Here is a 21,948-nt window from a genome sequence, read left to right as displayed (position 1 = left end):
ACCTAGCATCTCTTAACTTAGAATAACTGTTTGGGTGTTTGTTGTTTAGGAATACATCCGGATAATTCTCTTACCCAATTTAAATGCCATTAAATGATTAAATCCCTTTGGGAGGAGACTTATGGGGCGATCGTGGCTCAAGAGTTGGGAGTTCGCCTTGTAATCGGAAGGTTGCCGGTTTGAGCCCGGCTTGGACAGTCTCGGTCGTTGTGTCCTTGGGCACGACACTTCACCCGTTGCCTACTGGTGGTGGTCAGAGGGCCCGGTGGCGCCAGTGTCCGGCAGCCTCGCCTCTGTCAGTGCGCCCCACGGTGGCTGTGGCTACAATGTAGCTTGCCATCACCAGTATTAATTCAGCATCTACAGTATCATGTGATGTGAATATTTAGATTTTGTAAAAAATTTAAAAATTTAAAAATCTCCCAAGACATGTCATTAGGCCTCCCGGCAGTACATAAACCTTTGCTTAGATGCAGTGTTCGTGTGTAAAAATATGCATGGAAATACCTTTTCTGATGGACATGCATGTAAACACACACCAAACAGACCACATACATAATACAGCTGTGCACGCATTGCATTGAATTTCTGCATGCATCCCCTGGACTGACAGACAACTGTGTGTCTCAAAAGCAAAATGGGGCATTGGGCAATCGGACAGTGGAGGAGGGAGATGGGACTGCCTCCTTATCTTTGTTTATGTGTGTTTGTGAGTGTGTGTTTAGGTATTACAGGCTGGAGGACTAGAGGGAGGAGTCACAGGGGCCTGTGAGGCAGCGGAGGGAGAGCAAGTGTAGAAATAATGGAGTGAGGGAATCGACCAGTGAGGAGGACGAAAAATACAACCAGTCAATACAGCTGGGAGTGTATCAATTATGTATGGCTTCAATTCTCTTTTGGGGTAAAAAGAGGTGGGGAATTGGCTCGTTCCAAAAGCCTGTGTATTTTTCTACTGTTTATTTGTACCTCAACTGTGGCTTTGCATATATTATAGATCACTGAAGCTCTCAATGTTAACAGCTTTCATGCCCTCAGCACTGTTAACTTGCAATGAAAAACTAAAGCATTGACAGAAATCTGATTTTGTGCCTGTTAATAATCTTAGCAAAACACTAGCAAGGGAAAAATATGTTTATTTACTTGTGCATGACTTAACAACTTCACTTGATCACTTGAATCTTAAGCATTGCAAATGATACCAGCATGGCTGTTACTTCTTTCCACGTATCATTTGCACCTTATTACACAAGATAAAGATGTTAGGACTGATATTGGTGATATTATGTTAAAGTCCCTTGCTCTTTTCCTGACCCTTTACTGTCTTTTTTCACTTATCTTCTCATCTCCTCCCTTACGTTTTTCCCTGTCTTGAACACACTCTTCCATGCTCCAGTGTTCCCTTTCCTTTGCAGCTCCCAGTCGAGGTGGCCTCTTTGCTCAGTAATTCAGTCAGGAGGCTAAAAGGAGGAAATTACATCCATGCTGCCTGACCACTTTGAACTCTCAGTCCCCCTCTACTATGCTTGCTCACTGGCAACTGGTTTAAAGGCCCGCACTGACATTTAAGAAATGGGCACAGGGAGCTGTGAAAGCGCCAAAGAATATTTTTGAGTGTGCATGTGTGAGCGTGTGTACTCATGCAAAGACAGATATGACACTCTGACTTAGAGTGATGACACATCCTGTTCTTGCATACTGAAATTAGATTTAACCATAATTTATCATTTCAAAGACTTACATAAATGTGTCTTTTTGGTACTTCATTGCATGCTGAAATGATATATGTTTGTCTCTTGTTATTCTGTATATCCGTATCATATCATGAGGAATTAAGTTTTTCTGCATTATATTGTTAATGAAGCCTGTTAATTAGGGGGTTTGCACACACTGTATTCATAAATGGCAACACTAAGCCACTAACCACTAAGAAACAGTGAGACTTCATGGAAGACACTGATACTAACAGTATAGGTTATCTGGAACAGCAGTCAAGTGAAGTAATAATATGATATGAAATTACCAGTGTATTAGAAAAACTTTAGTTAATTCAGGTAAAAAGGTTGATGTGAAAGATTCAGATCAAGTGTACCTAACCTGCAGCTGAAAGGAAAGTAATGCATATATAATAAACGTGTTTCTATGAGTGATACTTACATCAACATTAACACATGTTTTTTTGTGAATCCTACATTTAATCCTACTCTTGCATCTTTCCAGGTCAGCCTTAATGATTAAAAGTCACAATGTCTTTTTGCAAAGCTTCAGCCATCATTATTGAATGCAATTTCTTGCCTTTCAATCTACCTGCTTTGCGTTATTTTTACCCACCTGTCTGGACTGCTCGTCTATGTCACATTTATTTTATATTGGTCGCTTCACTGTACCTCTTTGTCTTTCGATCCATCTCTGGCCTGTCTGTCCAAGTCCAACTTGTGTGAGTGCCTCTCAGTAGGGTGCCAGATTGTCAATGCAGCCAGTAATGAGGTGTATGCTTCAGTCAGCATGTGAGGAGTTAATAAGGAAGCAGCAGAGGCCATCACACATCAACAACCATGAGTGTGTCTGTGTATGTGCGTGTGCATGTGTGCGCATATGGGGAGGGTGTGAAGGCAAGAGAGCCTCCTTGGCACACTTACGGCTGTCTGTCGACCGACGGGGGTATTGATTTGGAGGGGAAAAAGCAGACAGAAATGAATTCTGATCCACAGAGGTACTCCGCAGTGCATGTCTGAGTGTGTTAGATTTTGTGTGTGTGTGTGCCTCTGTGTGCAACAGTGTGTGTGTGTGTGTATGCGTGCATGCATGTGAGCATGTTTGTTCTCTTTGTCTCAGCATTTCTCCCAGTGTACATGATGTACATACAAATGAAGGGTTTGGTTACACCCCACTGCTCTCTGGGCTGTTGCTTGTGCACAAGGGTAAGCTTCTGTGCATGTGGGTCTGTGTGCGTTTGTACCCAAATTAATGTTAGGGTGGGAGGCATTGATAACTAGGCTCAGGTGGTAAAGAATAGCAACCCCAGCCGATGTTTGTGTATGCGTGTGTGTGTATAGCTTTGTCGTATAGATATCTTTATCTAGAGGCATGCATGCACATATGGATTGTGTATTTATTTGCATTAGTAAAACGCACACTAAAACACTCCTCAGCTGGAGTTCATATGTTGAAGTATTATTGAGGCTGGAAGACTTTCTTAGGACCTGTAATAGTGCTTGTGATTGAATTCAATTTGAGTCTATAAGGAAAACACAGACACAAAGGTTTCGGGCGAAAGATGCGTCTGCAGTTGAGTGAAAATCATCAGCTTTGCCTATAAAGAAACTCTGTGGTGCGAAGGAGAAAGAAAGCAGTGAGTGATCTTCGTTGGTGCGTCTGAAAGTGCCTGGGTGTTTTTGTTTGGCAGAAGAGGAAAGAAAGAAAAAAATCAACATAATGAGACCAAACTGCTTTTGTGTCTCACTCTCTTCGTCTTTCTTCTCTCTCTACCCTCTGTCTCCTTCTCCCTCCCATCCCTCGATTCTTAGACAGCTGCTTCTGTGCAACCAAATTAACTGCTCCCCAGCTGCTTTTGGAAAGTGTGAAATAAATAAACGTCTTGCCTCCGAGGTATAGTGTTTTTGGTTACACATATAAAGTTTAAACAGCTCTGGGTGCCGCCTAAATTCAGTGTGTAGGTAACAAATTTGCGATTCGATTTAGTTACCAATTTTAGTTGTAGTACTTTTTTTTTCCCCTACTCAAAATCCCCTACGACTGCCACTATATGACCTTATCTTTTACCACTATGTGATCCTTCTGGCTACAAATATCCGATTTACAATTCACCAAAAAGAGTAATATTTCAACAGGCTGTCAGCAGGCGTACTATTTAAATCACTAGTCTTATCTTGCCTGTTCTCTTTCTAATATTTCTCCTCAAATATTGCCTTTCAGATAGGGAACCCTTCCCTGCACATTCATCTACCTTCTTTAACAAAATGTATGTCTGCACATGTCTGAGCAGTCAGAGATAAATAGTCATCTGTTTTTGTGTATATTAAGATGTGCGTGTTACAGAAAGTTATTTCTTTAATATTTGCTACATAAGTTCTTATGTGAGGGGTATAATTTACTATTCCCATTTCCAGGCCCACCCATCTAAATCTAAAGTTCTTCAAGGTGGATTTAAAGACGAATACGAGTAAATAAAAATAGTACACATTTGTAAGTTTTATGGTATATTTACTGATTTTCATGCATATAGTGCTGTTCTTCTGTCCAATAAAAGTCTGAAATAGGGTACCAGTCTTCTTTTAACATCACAAAACACCCTAACTGTCACACATAAATACACATATCCCAACGTAAACCCACACTGTACAATACTACATCCATCACTTGGGCTCAGGCTGACAGTTTTGTCAAAGTGAGCCGCAGGGGTTAGGAGAATGGCAGTGTGGGATTGAGTTCTCCCATCGGACGCTGTTCTGACAGGAGAGGGAAAAAAAAAGGAGAAGAGAAAAGGAGGAATGAAGGAGGAAAAATTTGAGAATGTGTTACACAACCTTAGCAAACAGAAGGAAAGAAAGAGAAGAAAGGGTTGAGCTGCCATGGCTAACCCATCAAAAAAAAAAAAAAGACACTCTCCTGCTGTAGCCTGTTTACTAAGACTGGACAGACAAAGAGCATATTGCAGGCCTGGCAGCATGGCCACATCACTCAGTAAAAGACACACACACAAAGGACCTCCTGAGCTACTACGCCAAACTGTGGTAAATTAACTTAACCCAAACAGCAACACATGTACTCATTGACAAATGAATGTAAATGCATTCACATGTGTGCACATACACACTTCTTCGCCCCTTACAAAGCAGCTGGCGGTGTTGAAAAAAAAAAAAAAAAAAAAAAAAAAAAAAAAGAGTATCTCCCTTCCTCAAGTAATAAAGCTCAGTCTACAGAGTCAGCCGGAGACCTCTATATAAGCACCTTTAAAACAGTGCAGGGGACAGCCTGCTGTTATCCAGTCATGTGTGGGCTCACTTTCAAAAACCATGTACAATACACTACACTTTGAGAATACTAAGAAAAAAGGCAACCAAGAGATGTTAAAAAAAAACAAACAAAAAATGCGAAAAAGCGGGAGTACGCAAGACTTCCAGACATTGCCTTCCCCAATTATAGACCAAACAATGCAACCACATTCACTTTACTCTTTGCCTGGTTCCTGACAAACCCTGTTGTGATTCCTTCAACTGGCACTCCTGTTTCTCCCTGACACTCTCTAGGCTCTAATTAGGCTTGTAAATAATTATTGCAATTAAAGCCTACAATTAGGAGGACTGAAGCACTGCCATTAGTTTCACAATAAATGTCATGAGCATTCTGCATAGGCGCAGGGAGGAAACAGACAAATGCTGTGCCATTATAGAGGCAGTCAGACAGTGAGAGTGAAAGAGACAGAAAGGGTGGGGGGGTTGTATGAAGACAGTTGACATACTCACAGCTCTTAATTACAGAGCTGATTATTCTGGCAGGATTGGTGCTGGACTGTTACTTTGGCTCACATTCTCCAAAGTGACAAAGTGTGCAGGGACATATGCACTCATGAGTTAAAAAAAAAATCATCCCCAGACACAAATTCAAAAAAGTGGATCCTCTGAAATGGAAGCACAGTGAGGCAAAAAGAAACAGAAGCAACTTTAGGACTGAAATAGGAGGTTAATCAGAGATAAACAGTATTTGCATAAATGATGAGGGGCTTTCAACAAGCTCAAGAATAAGTGTGCTACTCAAGGTTACCTTTAGTGAGGACTTTCTGCCTTCGACTGGCCTCATCTTTTGAATGTTTATTTCTAAATATTTGTAATTAGCTTCCTTTGTAAAACACTAATTTACTCTCCTACTCAAATATGTGTTTGTCTTTTGGAAAATTTTGCAAGATTTCCTCACAATCAGCACCAAAGTGTAAGTACAGATTCTACACATAGAGAACAGGTTCAACTGTTTTTTTAAAAACGTTTTGGTCTGGGCTACTTTATGGAAGCAGCAGTCAACTGCAGAGAAGCAGAAGCAGAGATGTCAGAGTCTCTAAGGATGAGGTACCCTTATTACCTCATATTATGTCACAGGGCCAGTGAATGTCGCCAGCAGAGGAGTTGGGGTGGGAGACAGCCACGAGGTTTAAACTGGCACTGAGGGATGTGCAGACATGCATGATCACAAAGCAATACACAGCCCTGACATGCACATGTGTCTAGAAATGTACTCATTTGCAGAGCATTTCACCTATTTCACCTTAAACAGAGATCAAGCTACACGGTACTGTATATTTCTTTATACTGACCTCCACTGACACAGCAGGAGCTAAGATGTGAGGGTGGGAGAGGGGAAAATGAGAGGGAGTGCAGGCTGGGGTGCACTGGTGTGCACGGGCTTCTATTAATTAACAGCTTGATGGGGGCTGACAGGACGTGTGCTGCTATCAAATAATGAGGTTAGGATTGGCCAATGGTTCCAGGGCACAAAACCTGATTAACACTAATCCTAGCTTAAGTCAATTAACAATGCCTGCTCAGGGACTAATGCAAATGAGGTGCCTTTGTTAGGTGGGCTAGTGCAAACGGAGAAAACATGGCTTGACATTCAGACGTGTAAAACATCTCTAGATCATAGTAAAAAGGGTGACAAACATAAAAAGTCATAATGAGAAAGAAATAGCTGACTTGTATGTAGCGGTGTCTCTAGAGCAGGGCGATATGACCAAAAATATTTATCACGATATACATTAGAAAATTTGCGATAACGATATAACTGACGATATAACTGATGATATAACTGACACTAGACAAAATACTTTACAACTCCACAACTTTATTAGTGCAAAAAAACAAAAAAACATCAATGTATTTTCACTCAAACAAGCAGCTGTTTTTTTTATGTGCATTAAAGTTATATAACGTGAACGGTATGATATTGCCCAGCCTTAGGCGTCTCTTCAGTCTGATGCAGTCAGTCAACCCTTAGAGCTCATACAAGCTTTGACCAAAAAAATTTGTAACATTGCATACAGATTAAACAATAAAAGAAATGTCTATTAAACCAAACATGTGAATGTGTGTCAACACTCATGCATGTAACGTTTAGAAAAGGGGAAATGAAATAAGGGAACATCAAATATTCTTTGAAAAAGGTAGTTTAAGCCAAAACACTTTCTTTTTACTTGCAGTGTCATGAAGATAACAAATCATCACACGTACTTATCTATTTCAATAGTAGCTTAAATTAAAATTTCCACTTGACTCAGCACTGTCTGGTCAACCATCATGCCTGGTCTGTTCTATGTGCTGCAGGCACTGCTGAAACTATGTCTAAATTGGTCCCAAGTATCTTTTTCTGCATTAGGTTCTGTAATATTAAAGTTCACATCAGTCAACATATAGGCAGATCCCAATATAGAGCCCAATACAGCTATGTGCCAGTCAGGCTCCAATTAAACGACTTAATTGGTTTTTACAGTCTCGATCACAGGATAGCAGGTGAAAATCAGCCTGGTTTACAGTGACACTCAGTAATTATGATTAATGTGCAAACTAATGCACATGATAAATAATAGTGCTCTAAACATGCAAGAAAGGTAGCGAAAGTGCTAATTTAAGGCAGCTATAACTAAATCTAATAACTTGTGGTCAGATTATTTTAAAAGGAAACGAAATCAACACATGCATGCAACAGACACTTATATGGATACACAACAAAGCTTCTGATCGAGGGAGTTTGACAAGTGGAGAGACAGTGTTGAAACTAGTTTCTTCAGAATGAAAAGCTAAATGGCATCATCAATAACATTGGATGTCTGTATTGACAGGGGAATTTATCCTAATTTGTCCAGGTGTCAATATCAAGTGAAGTTGTCAGGGAAGCAGCTAAGAAACTAAGCTCAAGCTTCTAAACTACAGCTCCAGGCCCCTGTTCAAACCGTGGAGCACCTGGGTAAGTAAGCAGTCATGCGATTAATTTGCTGGCCCTCACTCCAATGGCTGCCAAACTGACCCCGCTGTTGTGCTTACATCCCAGATAAAACATGGTGGCCAATCCATCAAGGCCAATGTCTGTTGTCTGACTGACAGCACGACGTCCCAGACATGTCTGGTGAAAAACAGACACCTGTAAGCTAAATCCTCCCTCATCATCCTTAAGGGTGTGATCAAATGTAGATATGTAGTCTATATGACGGCCCATGAGATGACAGTTTACAAACCATTTGTTCATGCCCATCTTCTTCATTGTTGTCAAACATATAAAGGACCTGTTGTTTTTTGTCAGTTGGTTATATAAAACAGTCCTCATTTAATCTCAGTTGAAGTCAAGTTAGGTACAACAGATCCTAAAAAACAACTTATATTCATGCAGCTCAATAGCCAGTTACATACAACTTGGGAATTAGGCAACATTCAGGAACATTTGAGGGAAATCTATTCTTACAGTCTGTGGGATTTGGAAATGAGTTGCACATTCAGGGGTAGCAGAGGAAAATATTCAGCATTCTGTTTTCTGAAAGTGAACTGTGTTCAAATGGGACTGAGGAAAGACTCGAGGAGTGAGATGGCTGCAGAACTTTATAGCAATGACAACTGAATTCAGCACAACAGCAGATTTATATTCCCAAAAGCAACTTCATCATTGTCCTCTGTGCTGTAATGGTATACAGTTAAGTTATTGGGACTCTTTATCTGAAAGTCATAGATAGACAGATTGGTGAGGGGAAAAAAAACCCAACAGATTTAAGGGTCAAGAGTCAAACGCCTGAATCATCTTCGTGCAGCTGTGTGCTAGCTAGACTGCCCTGGGGCAAACACGGGGTCAAGGGACCATGTGCAAGGCAGCACTTGCTGAGGTTGATGCCAGAATCCCTTTTTGTTACCCCCCTCCTGACAAAATGAGAAGGGAGAAAGATGGTGTGGAAAGAAGCTCAGTAAAGTGCTAATCTCATGTCGCTTTTGGTCTGTATAAATTTTTTGGTTTGAACTTTTGCTTCCTGACGAGAACATTTGGGGAAACATACAAACACACACCCACTCACTCTCACCAAGTCACGAAAAACAAAAATACCCAACAGGAAAGTCCAGGTATGTACCTAAATGATAATGCTGGTTTATTTCAAGATTTATTATCGCATGCGCTCTTTGTAGTCACCACCTGTGTTGTAGAGACTTAGGGAAACAAAGAGCGTGTAGAGCTGGGCTAGAAGCATTCGCTGCCGTGTTTCATAAAATATTTTTTTTTTCATGAATAATTTTTAATATATGTGTTTGAGTCTGCAAAAAGTGAGACACAACAAATCTAGGAAACAAAAGGCTTTCTGGCAAAATCGCTGCTAGTCGCTTTCTCTAAATTTGCAGAAGCTAGATCTATAGTAGAGCAAACGCGGATTGCTTGTTATTAGCTACAATGTGTTCCATGTCACACGTGTGTGCTACATGCACCAAAGTCTTCTTTAATAATGAGCCAGTAGCATGTCAGCTAATCTCAGCTTGGATGAGAAGTGAATGAATCCTATTTACTCCTGTCGTTATAACCACTGATCCCATTTCCACCTAATCTAACCACACCAGCCAAACAAAGGTTCAAGGGAAGTAGGGGAAACAGAAAAATCTAGGGGGGAGGAAATGGGGGAGGTTGGTGTTAGAACAGGTTGTGAGCAGACCTCCTACAAAAAAAAGGTTTAAAAAAAAGAAAGAATTCATGCATGGATTTCAAATTTCACAGCTGAGTACCTGGAGGAAATTGCCAGGCCTGGAAAAGAGGTCTTCTTTTCTTTTTGATAATCTGTGAGCTGTAATGTTGCTGTTCCATATATGAAGCTGGCTAAGGGAGGAAGGATGGAATACAAGGATTGGAGGCTGAGGGGGTTTAATGTTTGCTAAAGAGCCAAGAGTGTATTGGAGAGTGACAGCAGCACATGGCTGAACGCCTCTATAGGGGGAGGACTGTGTGTCTGTCCATGAAAGACGAGTCTGTTTTACAAGCCAGCTCAGTATCCCTCAGTTGGTCATGCTAGCAGGAATTTCACACTTATCCTTATAAAGAGCTAGCAATTAGAGGGACACTATTTCACTGGAAACACTAAGTCTTTTAAGGTCTATTATGCACCATTGTACACCATAGCCATAAAACATTACAAAAACCATTGAGCTCCATTACAAAGTCAACACCTGCCTCCTTTCTTGGGATTAATTACAGCAAGATAAAAAAGTAACCACTTCAGTTTTTTGTGTGAGGATTTCTCTGAGTTTCCTTTTTTTAAAAAAACCCGGTATTTTCAAAAACCTTTTTTCAGACAGAACTAAAGCCACGCCACAGGTATCACTTCAAAACCCTTTCAGATGATAAATCTTGATTATTCCCCATGAATAATACATTATAGCCTGGCTGCTGACCAAAGCAACTGAAATAATACAGTCACTGATTCTCAACCATGTGTGATGAGTGCTTGCCCCGAGTGCCAACAGACAGAGCAGCACAAAACACCACAAAAGACATGAAAGGGAGTCATACAAATGTTGATAATCTAGGCCCTATAAGACCCCATCAGTACTGGAGTAGCTGTCACCATTTATCCCAGTATGCTGCATTCTGTTGATAAACTAACAACAAAAAGAAACAAAGGCTGCTTCGGGTCTTCTGTGGGCCACAGTGGCATGTGTGCTTGAATGTTCTCCCATATGTCTAAACTCCTCAAAAGCAGCACACTACACAAAAACTACACACGTACATACTCAAACACAAACCTGCCCTCTGTGGTTAAAAAAGAAGAAGAAAGGGGTGTGTTTGCATTCTCAAGAAAACAAAGCCTGATAAAAGAAACTCTGGAAGTATACTGGAAAAAAGGAGACGTTAGTAATGACAGAAAGACAGAGAAAAGCTCTTTCCACACATATACTGAAGCCTTGAACCTTTCTAGACATTACCCACAGGAGGTGCACGTTAGAATGCAAATGAATCAGTTGAATCAGGCATAAAAGGGTCTTTACCCTGTCGGCTCCCCAGTACAAAGTTCATATGATATCTGGCTGAACCATGTGAGAACTCCAGAGAGTATTTAACTCTCTGGAGATTCTCTCATGTGCCGTGCCACCTGCATGCTTTGCCCAGGTGCCACCCCTCATGAAAACCAGGCAGAATGTCTGTAGTAATGAAAATGCATCTTACATGAAGCGCTACATGCGATGCTGAATGGCAGCCAATTCTCTTGATAATATCCACAGTTTGTCTATCATCAAAAATCTATAAGTCTTTTTTTTTTTACTTAAAAGCCAACAAAGTGGGTACCTTACACATGTTTAAGTCTCTATACACTGGCTTCCAATATGTTTAATAATTCATTTTAAGATTTTAATAAGCCACCATATACTGTACTGCATGCTAGCCATAGAATCCTAGGCAGAGGATTTTTTATCTGTTGTAAAGGTGAAAACAAGAGGGGACAGTGTTTCATGGTCTGAGCTCCATTGCAGCTCTTCTGGAATAAAGATATTAGGTCAGCTAAGCCATTGTGCTGCCTCATTCAATAATAATAAAAATATGAATAATAATAACAATAACAACAACTATGAGGATTAGCCAGATGGCAGATACAAAAAAACTGAATTTCCAAAACCAGTGGCTTTGCTCTACTGCAGCTGCCAGTCATACTGTACATGAATACTTTATCAATCTAATTGCAGAATCTGGAGAGACTGTTATAATACTGGAGTATTTTTTGATGCATGTAAAGTGGCTGCATGTATTAATATTAAAGAATAACCTTTGAAGATAATACGTGGTGCATAACCATGTGTGCTTTGTAAATGTAGAGGAAGATGTGGTACTCACTTCGAAGCCTAATGCTTTTGATACAATATATGCAGAAGTGCTGCAGGAATGTAAGACATATGACGCATCGAGACGGAAAAGACTGTCTAGGCAGCAGCTCACTCGAATCTCCCAAAACAGCAATGACAGCAGAAACCCCAAATTTTTGGATTATTGGTATAAATATAGAAACAGTTGCGCAGACAATTCGCATAACATGACTCAAACATGTGATCTGGCAGAAATCCATACAACAGATCTGCCGAATCACGGGATACACAAGGACATTTGTAATGCACAAACTTCAAAGTCAGTCCTAATAAAATTAAACGATTTTATTTGATTAAACCAGCATGTCTTGTGATTATTCAAAAGAGGCACCATAGTGCATATACACAGATAAATCTTGAGATGAAAACCTGCTGTTATGTATTTCAGGACTGTCAGTAATGATACAATACCCCTACAGGAGGGCACACACACACACACACACACACACACACACACACACACACACACACACACACACAGTGCTCAGGGAGTAGAGAAAGCCAGTGAGCCAGGTCTTTTCATCAGTTCCACTGCACTGCCTCGCATTGGGCCAATCTCACCACATCATTAATATGGTGAATGCTATTGTCATTGCATCTACAAAACAAAAGCACAGTTTAACATGGCAGGACAATGGATCAAATATGAAAAAGGGAGCTATTAAATATGTTTGGAGGTGAGTCAGTGATGGTGTCTTGTGTGAGAATGTGAGAAAGAAACAAATGAAACAAGAGAAAAGAAAAAGTTTGCTAAAATATTACACGGGGAAGGTTGTGTGCAAGTCAGACTGAAGATCCGCATGCAATAGGCTGTAGGTAATGAAGTCTCCATGAGCCTTATGGACTTGCCATTACAATATTGAGAGATTGGTGTTTTCATGTATGTGCAGTTCCAGTGTTTTTATAAGAGTGTACACATGATAAGGAGAACCAGTGCATTGTGACTAAACGTAAGTAAATGAATACTAAGGGAAGCATGTGTTTTGTTTGTGTGACTGTGTGTGCATCCCCGTGGGTGCCTGTCTGCATGTTTGTATTCACAGAGGCGTTGCACATCCCACAATTCTTAGCCACAACACAGAGTGTTGTGTGTGAGGGTGTGAGGACAGGAGGGAGAGAGGGAGAGAATTCTGGAGCATGGCCTTGCTGAGCAAATTTTACTCTTGCTCTCCCAATTTCTGTCCGTCTCCCCCTTAATGTCTGTCTCTCTCTTGCTCTCTCTGTTCCCTCTATTTCCCACTGTGCCAAACACAGAGGACTTCTTTGTTATTCAGAGTAGGAAATGCAACTGGAGCCAAATCTGCCTTGGTTTCCGTTTGATATCATCCCTCCTTTGTTCCTGCCGTCTCCCATCGCCATGTGCTTGGCCTTAGATGGCATTAGTCAGACACATGGGAACAAGTAGAGCTTAGACAAGATATAGTTCGTGATGTCCTGGATGTGTGACTACAAGTGTAGCTCGAGGTGACATTTAAGCTTTTGATGAGATAAAGGTCAAACTGGGCAAGACAAAATACATGCAAATGTGAATTTAAGTCCAGGCATACTCCGTAAAACTCAAAAATATATTTGGATCACAGCTTTGCAAGAAAGGTCTTCATATGAAAAAATATGTTGTTTTACCTAACACATACCAAAAAAATAAGGATAATTTTGAGCACAGTACACTGCTGTGAAAAATGAGCTCATGGCTAAGCTGATACCATTCTATGCATTCAGCTGGTATTTCCCATATAAGACATGCCACTCAAGCTGCTTTAGCCTGTCCAGAGTTGCTGCACACCTGCAAGCTGCTTTGCAACCCACTTTCAAAAAAACTCCTTTACATGGTATATCTGACTTAATGGTCATATTTATTGTCATTGGTATCAGCTCTGTTCTTGTTGCTGATCTCAGTGTTTTTTTACTTTCCATATATGCACAAGGATGAGTGGGGATGTCCTAGAACAAGCAAATACCAAAATGCAACCAAATATATATTACTGCAGATGAACATAACGTTCCTTTGCCACTTATTGAACTGTTTCCAACTGAAAGGGCCATATGGGTCACATGCACAACCTCTCTACAGACACTGTCAGATATGGTAAATGGTAAATGGCCTGTATTTGTATAGCGCTTTACTAGTCCCTAAGGACCCCAAAGCTCTTTACACATCCAGTCATCCACACATTCACACACTGGTGATGGCAAGCTACATTGTAGCCACAGCCACCCTGGGGCGCACTGACAGAGGCGAGGCTGCCGGACACTGGCGCCACGGGGCCCTCTGACCACCACCAGTAGGCAACGGGTGAAGTGTCTTGCCCAAAGACACAATGACCGAGACTGTCCAAGCCGGGGCTCGAACCGGCAACCTTCTGATTACAAGGCGAACTCCCAACTCTTGAGCCACGATATGACTATCAAGAGGTGTCTTTCAACATGCATGCCAGCATCCCTGAAGCAATTGAGCATGTTTCAGTATGTGTGTGCGTGTCTGTCTCCTTCGATCCTCCCTAACCCCTAGAGAGGAAGACAGAAGAATCCCTACACTGAATACTAATAATATTCACCACGATCACCTCTCATTCAGATGACTAGCAGTTATGAGCTCAACATCAAAAGCTTCTTTCATCTGCAGGATAAGTGAGAATAAAGGATTTAGTAAATATGGGAAAGAGACTTTAGAATCAGTGCAAACTCTTCTTTACTTGCTCAGTCCGTTGCTTCAGAGTCATCAGTTCATTGTCCGATACCTGCATCTTATGTTTATGCATGACATTTTTATATTTCATTTAATATCAATATACATGTTTTGTTTAGATATACATATCTATGCAAACCTCAAACATAAAATAACAAAAAAGTAGATGTACAGTTATATCTTTTGATTAATATACTATATAAATACTTATAAAGAGGCTTGATAAACTGTATTATTGTGGGGTCTTTACCTAAGAATATAAAGCGCTTTTGAGGCGACTGCTGCTGTGATGTGGCGCTATATAAATAAAACTGAATTGAACTGAACTTAAATAGTATAATTTGGCCTTCATTGTACATTTAGATCCATAATTATTTTGACAATAATTGTAACTTTAACTCTGGATTTTAAATCAAACTGCCAATATTGGACTGAACTGAAGACTTGAAGCTTTAATTCAAGGGGTTTAACATGAGGACTGCATTAACCTTTAGTATTTATCAAAATTTTTATATATGGTCCTAATTTTCAGAGGCCTGCAAATAATTGGACATGATTGGCCGTTTCCCTTAATATATCATGAGAAATTAACCAGATAAAAGACCTGGAGTCCTAAACACTGAACTTGCATTTGGTAGCTCTTCACAAGAAATCTCAGCACAAGGTGTCAATTCAACTGTACAACATCACCATTAGTATGAAAAACCAAAAGAAACCCTAAAGAAATAGCACAAACTTTAGGAAGGGCCAAATCAACACACTGGTACATTCTGAAAAAGAAAGAGGGCAGAGCAACACCAAAAAAAAGCATGTAAAATGACTAAAGTTTCCCCTTTAAATACATGAAATAAAGACAAACTTGTACCAGGATGATGGTAGGAGAGTATTTAAAAAAGGTTAAAATTAAAGAACAGCTCACAATCCATAACGTAGTCTGTCAAACATAGTGGAGGCAGTGTTATGGCATGGGCATGTACGGCTGCCAGTGGAACCAGGAGAGTGTTTACTAATGATGTGACTGGTGATAGAAGTAGCAGGATAAATCCTGAAGTGTACAGGGCTATATTCTGAGCTCATATTCAGCTTAATACCGCAAAACTGATCAGACAGTGCAAATGGATGATGAGCCAAAGCATATTGCAAAAGCTATCCAAGAGTTTATCAAGGGAAAGAAACTGGATATTCTTCAGTGAAGGCATAACAGCACAACATTTGATGATCTGCATGGCTTCTAGAATTTAGGCAGCCGCTGATTGCAAAAGATTTTCATTCAAAATATTTCTATTTAAAATAATGTTAGCTGTCTAATTAAATTTGGGGCTCTTAAATTGAGGGACAATGTATTGTTGTAATTCCTAAATAGTTATTGCAGTACTTGTTAAACTCCTTAACTCCTTAAATTAAAGCTTAAAGCCGGCACTCCAGTCGCATCTTGATTGCTTTTAAAATCCAGAATGGTAGTGTGCAGAGGCAAAATTGTGAAAACTGTGTAAATGTCTGAATATTTGTGGCGATGACTTTAGCAAGCTTTAGCAAAAAAAGATAAACTAGAATAATAATCTTGGAATATTTTTTGCTCAAAGTACTGAGCTGTTACTGGTGAAGTGATCTGACTTTGGCTTTATTGTTATTCTCACATCAGGCAGGCAGCTAGAACTGTGCAACTTTTCAAGTGTTTGTTTTTATATTAAAAAAAAAAAAGAAAGTGTAAGTCATGTGCTGAAGGATAAAAAAAAATAATGTAGTACTACATTTACGCCTCCGTTTTCCCGTCTCTGAATTGGACATCATTTCAAAATTACTCTTTTACACGTTATCCATCCACCATGGATTCAACCCATAAGCTAAAGCTGGGTGTGTTAAAAGAAGAGATAAGAGGAGAGGATGGCAATCTATCACCTCACACTGACAGCCTTGCACGTTGTCTCTCTCTAGGGCTGCTACGCTGCCACGCTCCCCTGCAGCTGCTCCTCTTCTCTTCTCCTCCTGTTGTCATCTCTTTTTCCAAGACACCATGTTTTCCCCTCCTTTGCATCTCCTCCCTTCTACTCTGCCCTTGTGTCCCCTTTTACCCTTGTGTCCTCGCACTTCTTCTACCTGTTTAGTATGTCAGTTGCATTGATGGTTATCAGCTGCTGCCCACCCAGACTGCAGTGCTATGTCACTTCATTAGAAGTGTGAAAAGATGACCTTGCACTCTGTCTCCATTTTTTTCCTTTACTCCTTCTAAGTCATACACTCCTCCAGCTGTCCCTTTTCCATTATCACTCTTTCTCCCATGCTTCAAGCAGCCAGTCAACCTGCCAGTCTCTGCCCTTCTTCTCCTTCATCCACTCTCATTGTACCTTATCTTTTCCTCGTCTGTCTATTTCGTTTTCCCTGCCCTCATTGTTCTCCTTCATTATCAAATGCTGTCACAATGTCCCCTGCTGTGCCACCCCGGTTATTTATAGCTAACAGTAGGTGGTGGATTGCTGATGTTGAGAGGTGGGCCATCTTGCGCCCTGCTGGAGCTCACACATTCGCACAATATTCCTGACATTTCGAACATATGCATACAGAGACAAAGGCACATTAAAACCATCTATTCTTATGTATGGACACTTGTGTCACATATTTTCAAGCATGCAGCTTTCAAACACCTACCTGTCTCTCAGACATGACGTAGAGGTAGTTGCGGTCAAGAGAGAAGGCCATATCCCTGAGGACAGGGCTCCCGTCCTTGATAACAGAGATCGTTTCATACTGAACACCACCGTGAGGAGGCCCATCAACACGAATCTGACAAAAAACAGAACACAAACAGGTCAGATATTGCTATTTATACCTCAGTGACAGCAGGAATAGCAAAACCAGATAAAAATGATTGACAGGAATGACAAACGTGATTCATTTTTTTTGTTTTTGTTTTGAAAAACACTGAAATTATTTAGCTACTTGGAGTTTCAGTTGGAGGTGGAGATTCTCCTTGAGGATCGCTTCCACTAGAAAGAATGAATATGAATATGACATAAAAGCTTTTTTACAATTGCCAACAATTGTGCGACAAACCATAATATTTTCATAGTATGAGGTAATGTAAGTCCTCTATAAGTTCCTTGTAGGATGGGGTTATAAAAACTGTGCGGAATTATTTGTGGATATTATTAGACCTTTGTGAAACTTGAGCTGTGTTTTGGTTTTCTCTTTCCCTCAGTGAATGATGTATTTGCTCAGTAAAGCTTTGAACTTGAAGCCAAGACCACCTTACTGCAAAAGCAATGGAAAAGAATTTAAATGACTTATATTAGGCATCTGACCCAAATGGGCCAGTGCTAGCCTTCGTCATTCATTAGATCCCCTTGGCCAGACATAAACAGAACAGCAAATCTTGAGGAGCAGCATGGGTTGTCTAAACTTGAGTGGGGGTTTTCTGACGTTTCTGTGATGTCACATATCACTAGGCCCTCCTCCAACCATGAAAGCTGATGGCTCTATCATCTGTCCATCCTTGCATGCCTCCATCCACCCAAATATTCATCTGTCTATTCAAACAATGACAGCACCAAAGAGCTGTCAAGCTCACAGAGGGGAAAGTCAAGGTCATATGTCTGTCAAAACAAGATCTACAGCGAAAGTGGGGGGGGCGTGTGAGAAAACGAGTGCACGCACAAACTGTTGTGTACGAATGTGTGAGCAAGACCATGTGTCAAACTGCTGGATGATCAAGTAAGAGAAATGTGATTTAAGTTCACACAAAATCCCTGGAGCTCTGCCTTCAAAGCTTGAGGGTTAGTTGGGTACACGACAGCAGGCACCACAGTTAAGGAACAAAGCTCAAAGTGGTTAAGCCTTCCATGGCTGACCTACATCTGACCTTGGCAGACTAATCCAAACATTGAAAACAGGACATATGTGAAAACCATATGTAGGAGGAGAAAGGCAGGATGTGGGGGCCGTGCCAGTCTTCATCTGGTTACTGACACTGCAGTGTGGAGGGAGACCTCAGCAAATATGCTCATCCATAAAGCATGTCGGCGCACGGCCAGGCCAGCGCTGTTCTGTTCACTACTGTGTCAGTGTGGGTGTTGTGAGTGCATTTTTGTGTGTGCACCCGTAGGAGCAGTCTGTCATGCTGTGATATGTGTCCTAGCAGGCTGCCACTAGGGATCACAAGATAACCCGACCTTCCCACTGCAGGCCTGCAGTTCATCTGAATCAGATTGCTATCACACAGTCTCTCACCACTGTCCAGGGGCTTTTAAATTAACATTTGGCCAGAAAGAGACTTACACACAGAGATGTCTATAAGTGTGTGAGGAACAAAACCTCTACTCTCCAGACACTTTGTTAAAAGAAGAACAAACATACTAGGCCTACCAGCAACAAGACAGTAGAGCTGCTCTATTAAGGCAAAAATAGGTTTTTTGTGTTTGCGTTTGTGTTTTTGTTCAATATCAAAACTACAACAATTTAACACAATCATCTTAAAAGGTTGGGTGACTGGTCAAATATGTCAGGAAATGGATACATTTATTGTATGTTGTTGTTTTCTATATTTTCTTTTCAATTGTATTTTGATTATTTAGCCTACATATTTAGTGCACTTTAAAATAAACTTGATTATTAGTGATTAGCGTATTAGGTTCAGTTGCTGAATGTGCACCTAGTCCCCCAGCTACATTCGGCACTGACAGAGAATGTGCAACTTTTTTATTTTTATTTATTTATTTAAACATATTACACAGCATAATTAACACAAACAGGATGAGGTACACGGATTTTAATCAATAATAATTTTCAGCTTATCTTGTTTTTATTGTAGCTGTTGGAGCCAACATTAAAATTAAAAATAAAATTAGATTAATTGCCCATTCCTGTTTTAAAAAACAAAAATAATAATAATGCAAGTGCGAGACTGTGTACAGAGACATTGCATTAGTGACTGAGTACGAGGGAAGAAGATTCACTAATACTCTCTTTCTCACTCTTTGCTTCTATGTATGCTTTTCCCAAAGGCTTAGGCTTATAGCTCACAAAGAAAACCGAATAAACATTATTGACAATGACACTCCCACCCACTATGTAAAACACAAACACACTCACATCCAGATTTTTTTTTCCTTTTCTACAGCAACTGTAAATCTTGCAAAGACTATTATATTAACACATATGTAGACACGCTGTTAGAAAGTATAAAAAAAAATATGAACGTTTGTGTGAATTGGGTCAGTTAAATACAAGTACTTTCCAGAGCAGACTCACCTCTGGGTGGGCGAATGAGAGAAAAAAGAGAAAATGAAAACCCTGAGCAAGTAAATGGAAGCACCAGTGCTTAGTGGACCAAAAATAATTCTGTCAAAGACTCCCTCTTTTTACCACACTCCCACACTACTATTCCACCAGTCAACAAAATGTACCACCTGAGTAAGCGACTCTCATGCTCAAAACATCTTTTTCTCAGCATCGCTTTACTTCAACATTTAGCCTGCTCTCTCAGGTACTTAAATCTATCCCATCTTTGCGCTGTACGACCTTGCATTATTTATCAGGCCGGGTGAAAAAGCTGCAAACAAGTTGGTTTCATACCCTCAACTGCCTCACAATATTACTGCCCCTCTATTTTAAGACTGCCCATCCATGGAAACAACCCCTGATACCCTAGAGAGCTCTCCTTTGGTCTGTCCTGGCCTGACATGGTTCCCTTTTCAACACCACAGCCATTAGCTAACCTCTCTCTATCACCAGCATTGGAGAGCTGCAACTGAGTATAGTTGAGTAAGAGAGGAAAAAAGTGAAGATGGATGAGATTGTTGAAAAACAGTCTACATTCTCCCCCGGGGCCACCACGGGCAACTTTATGTTGAAGAGAAAAAACAGCGCTGTCATGAATGATGAAAAAAAAATATGATCACGGTGAAAAGATGAAAACAGGCATCATAAAAACTTGAAGCACACAGATAGCTGTGATACTTGGTTTTAAAAATCCAAGCCCCTTAAAACTATCATGAGGCAATAGTTTAATTATAAAGGTGGTGATGTATTTGGCTTGAAAACTTCAATATGCACATCTGGACTCTGCAGGTAACCAGCATCTTTTGCCATGCTGCCAGAACCTAGCAAAAACAACAGATTAAAAAAAACAAACAACTTTTGCTTTTATTTATAGGCTTTCTGTCACAGCACCTAGTCAGCATTAAATGGGTAGCTGTTGGGGGTGGAGAGTGGGGCTGGGGTGGTTGGCCAGCAGGGAAGCCATGGCAGAGGCATCAGAGGCCTCCCCTTGTGGCTACAAGGCCCTGTGCCAGTGGGGTGCTTTTGATCAGACCATGTAAGCACCCTGAAAAAACGTTTGAAGATTGACCAAACTCCAATTCAAATTGCCCTTCTCCTTTTTTCCCCGTCCTGTTCTCTCTCTCCCTCTCTTTCTCTTGCTCTCTTTCCCTTCCTGGTCTCTCTGGTTTTGAACACTGTGCCAGACACTGAATCCCCAACTGCGAGAGTCCGTGTGAAGCAATTTGCTTGAGTGCGGAATAAATCCTGCGTAAAAAGTGCATCAAATGTGTGTTTGCAGTGTGTTGTGGATGCTGCTGTTCTACAGTAAAAGGAATGGGAAAGGACATTAAAAAAACCTGCAGTTTCATCAAAAAAATCAATATTAAATGTAGTATATGCAAAATGCCAAAATGGTTTGGATATGGTCTCAAAATACAACCGTGAAGTAACATGAGATGTAACAGTATGTTCATGTCTATAGATTGATGTCTGTTTCACAGCTTGCCCCGTTCCAAGTGTTTGTTCAACAGTAGACGCTCAATTTCTAAAGAATCTTTCTTCTTTAATGGTCCAGCTGCTAACTATTACCTGAGAACTGTTTTCTTTTTAAATATGTGTGGAAATCTTATTTTCAAAACTTAGCCTTGAGGGAGGTTAGTGTTCTGAAACAAGACAAGCATGTGTACAGCTCGTTGCCAAGACCAATACAGATCCAGAGAGTGCACATTATTTTACCACCAGATTTCAGCTAGCAGAGCAGAATGTAACCCACATATGAGAACCTTTACCAAACCACAGAGTACAGCACACTAACACCTTGCATTGGGATAGAATTAAGTCATACTGTAGGTCTTCCACCTACATGTTGTACCAAAATAGTAAAACAAGAGTTGATTTCTAGGAGATTATGCTCTTATGGCTGAATCTCAAAGAGAGAGAAAGAGAGTCCCTGAATAACCTATCTGGCAGCTATCTTCTGCATCTGCCCTAATCCAGTTCAGTAGTCTTGAGTGTTGAAGTGATAGGCATTGCCTTTATCTGCTTGATCCCACACACTGGATTAGATTCTGCTAAAGTACACCACCGCACACTTTCACACGCTGTCTCAATACACAGAGATACCAC

The 21,948-nt window shown here is 40.6% G+C and overlaps 1 protein-coding gene across 2 annotated transcripts in view; it reads right to left on the bottom strand.

The window, feature by feature from the left end:
• The window catches only part of plxna2 (plexin A2), a 157,525-nt gene that overhangs the window by 71,211 nt on the left and 64,366 nt on the right, over positions 1-21,948 (bottom strand). For both annotated transcript variants that reach the window (XM_084917581.1, XM_084917580.1), the window contains exon 4: positions 17,215-17,349. In XM_084917581.1, coding sequence (XP_084773707.1) covers positions 17,215-17,349 — 135 coding nt within the window. The remainder of the gene's footprint in view (positions 1-17,214; positions 17,350-21,948) is intronic.

This window comes from Perissodus microlepis, chromosome 20 (genome assembly GCF_051167445.1).
Source record: "Perissodus microlepis isolate ML-2025 ecotype Zambia chromosome 20, ASM5116744v1, whole genome shotgun sequence".
In the NCBI taxonomy this organism is placed as follows: domain Eukaryota; kingdom Metazoa; phylum Chordata; class Actinopteri; order Cichliformes; family Cichlidae; genus Perissodus; species Perissodus microlepis.
The sequence above is the reverse complement of the archived record's forward strand: the minus strand, read 5'-3'. Positions and strand labels throughout refer to the sequence as shown.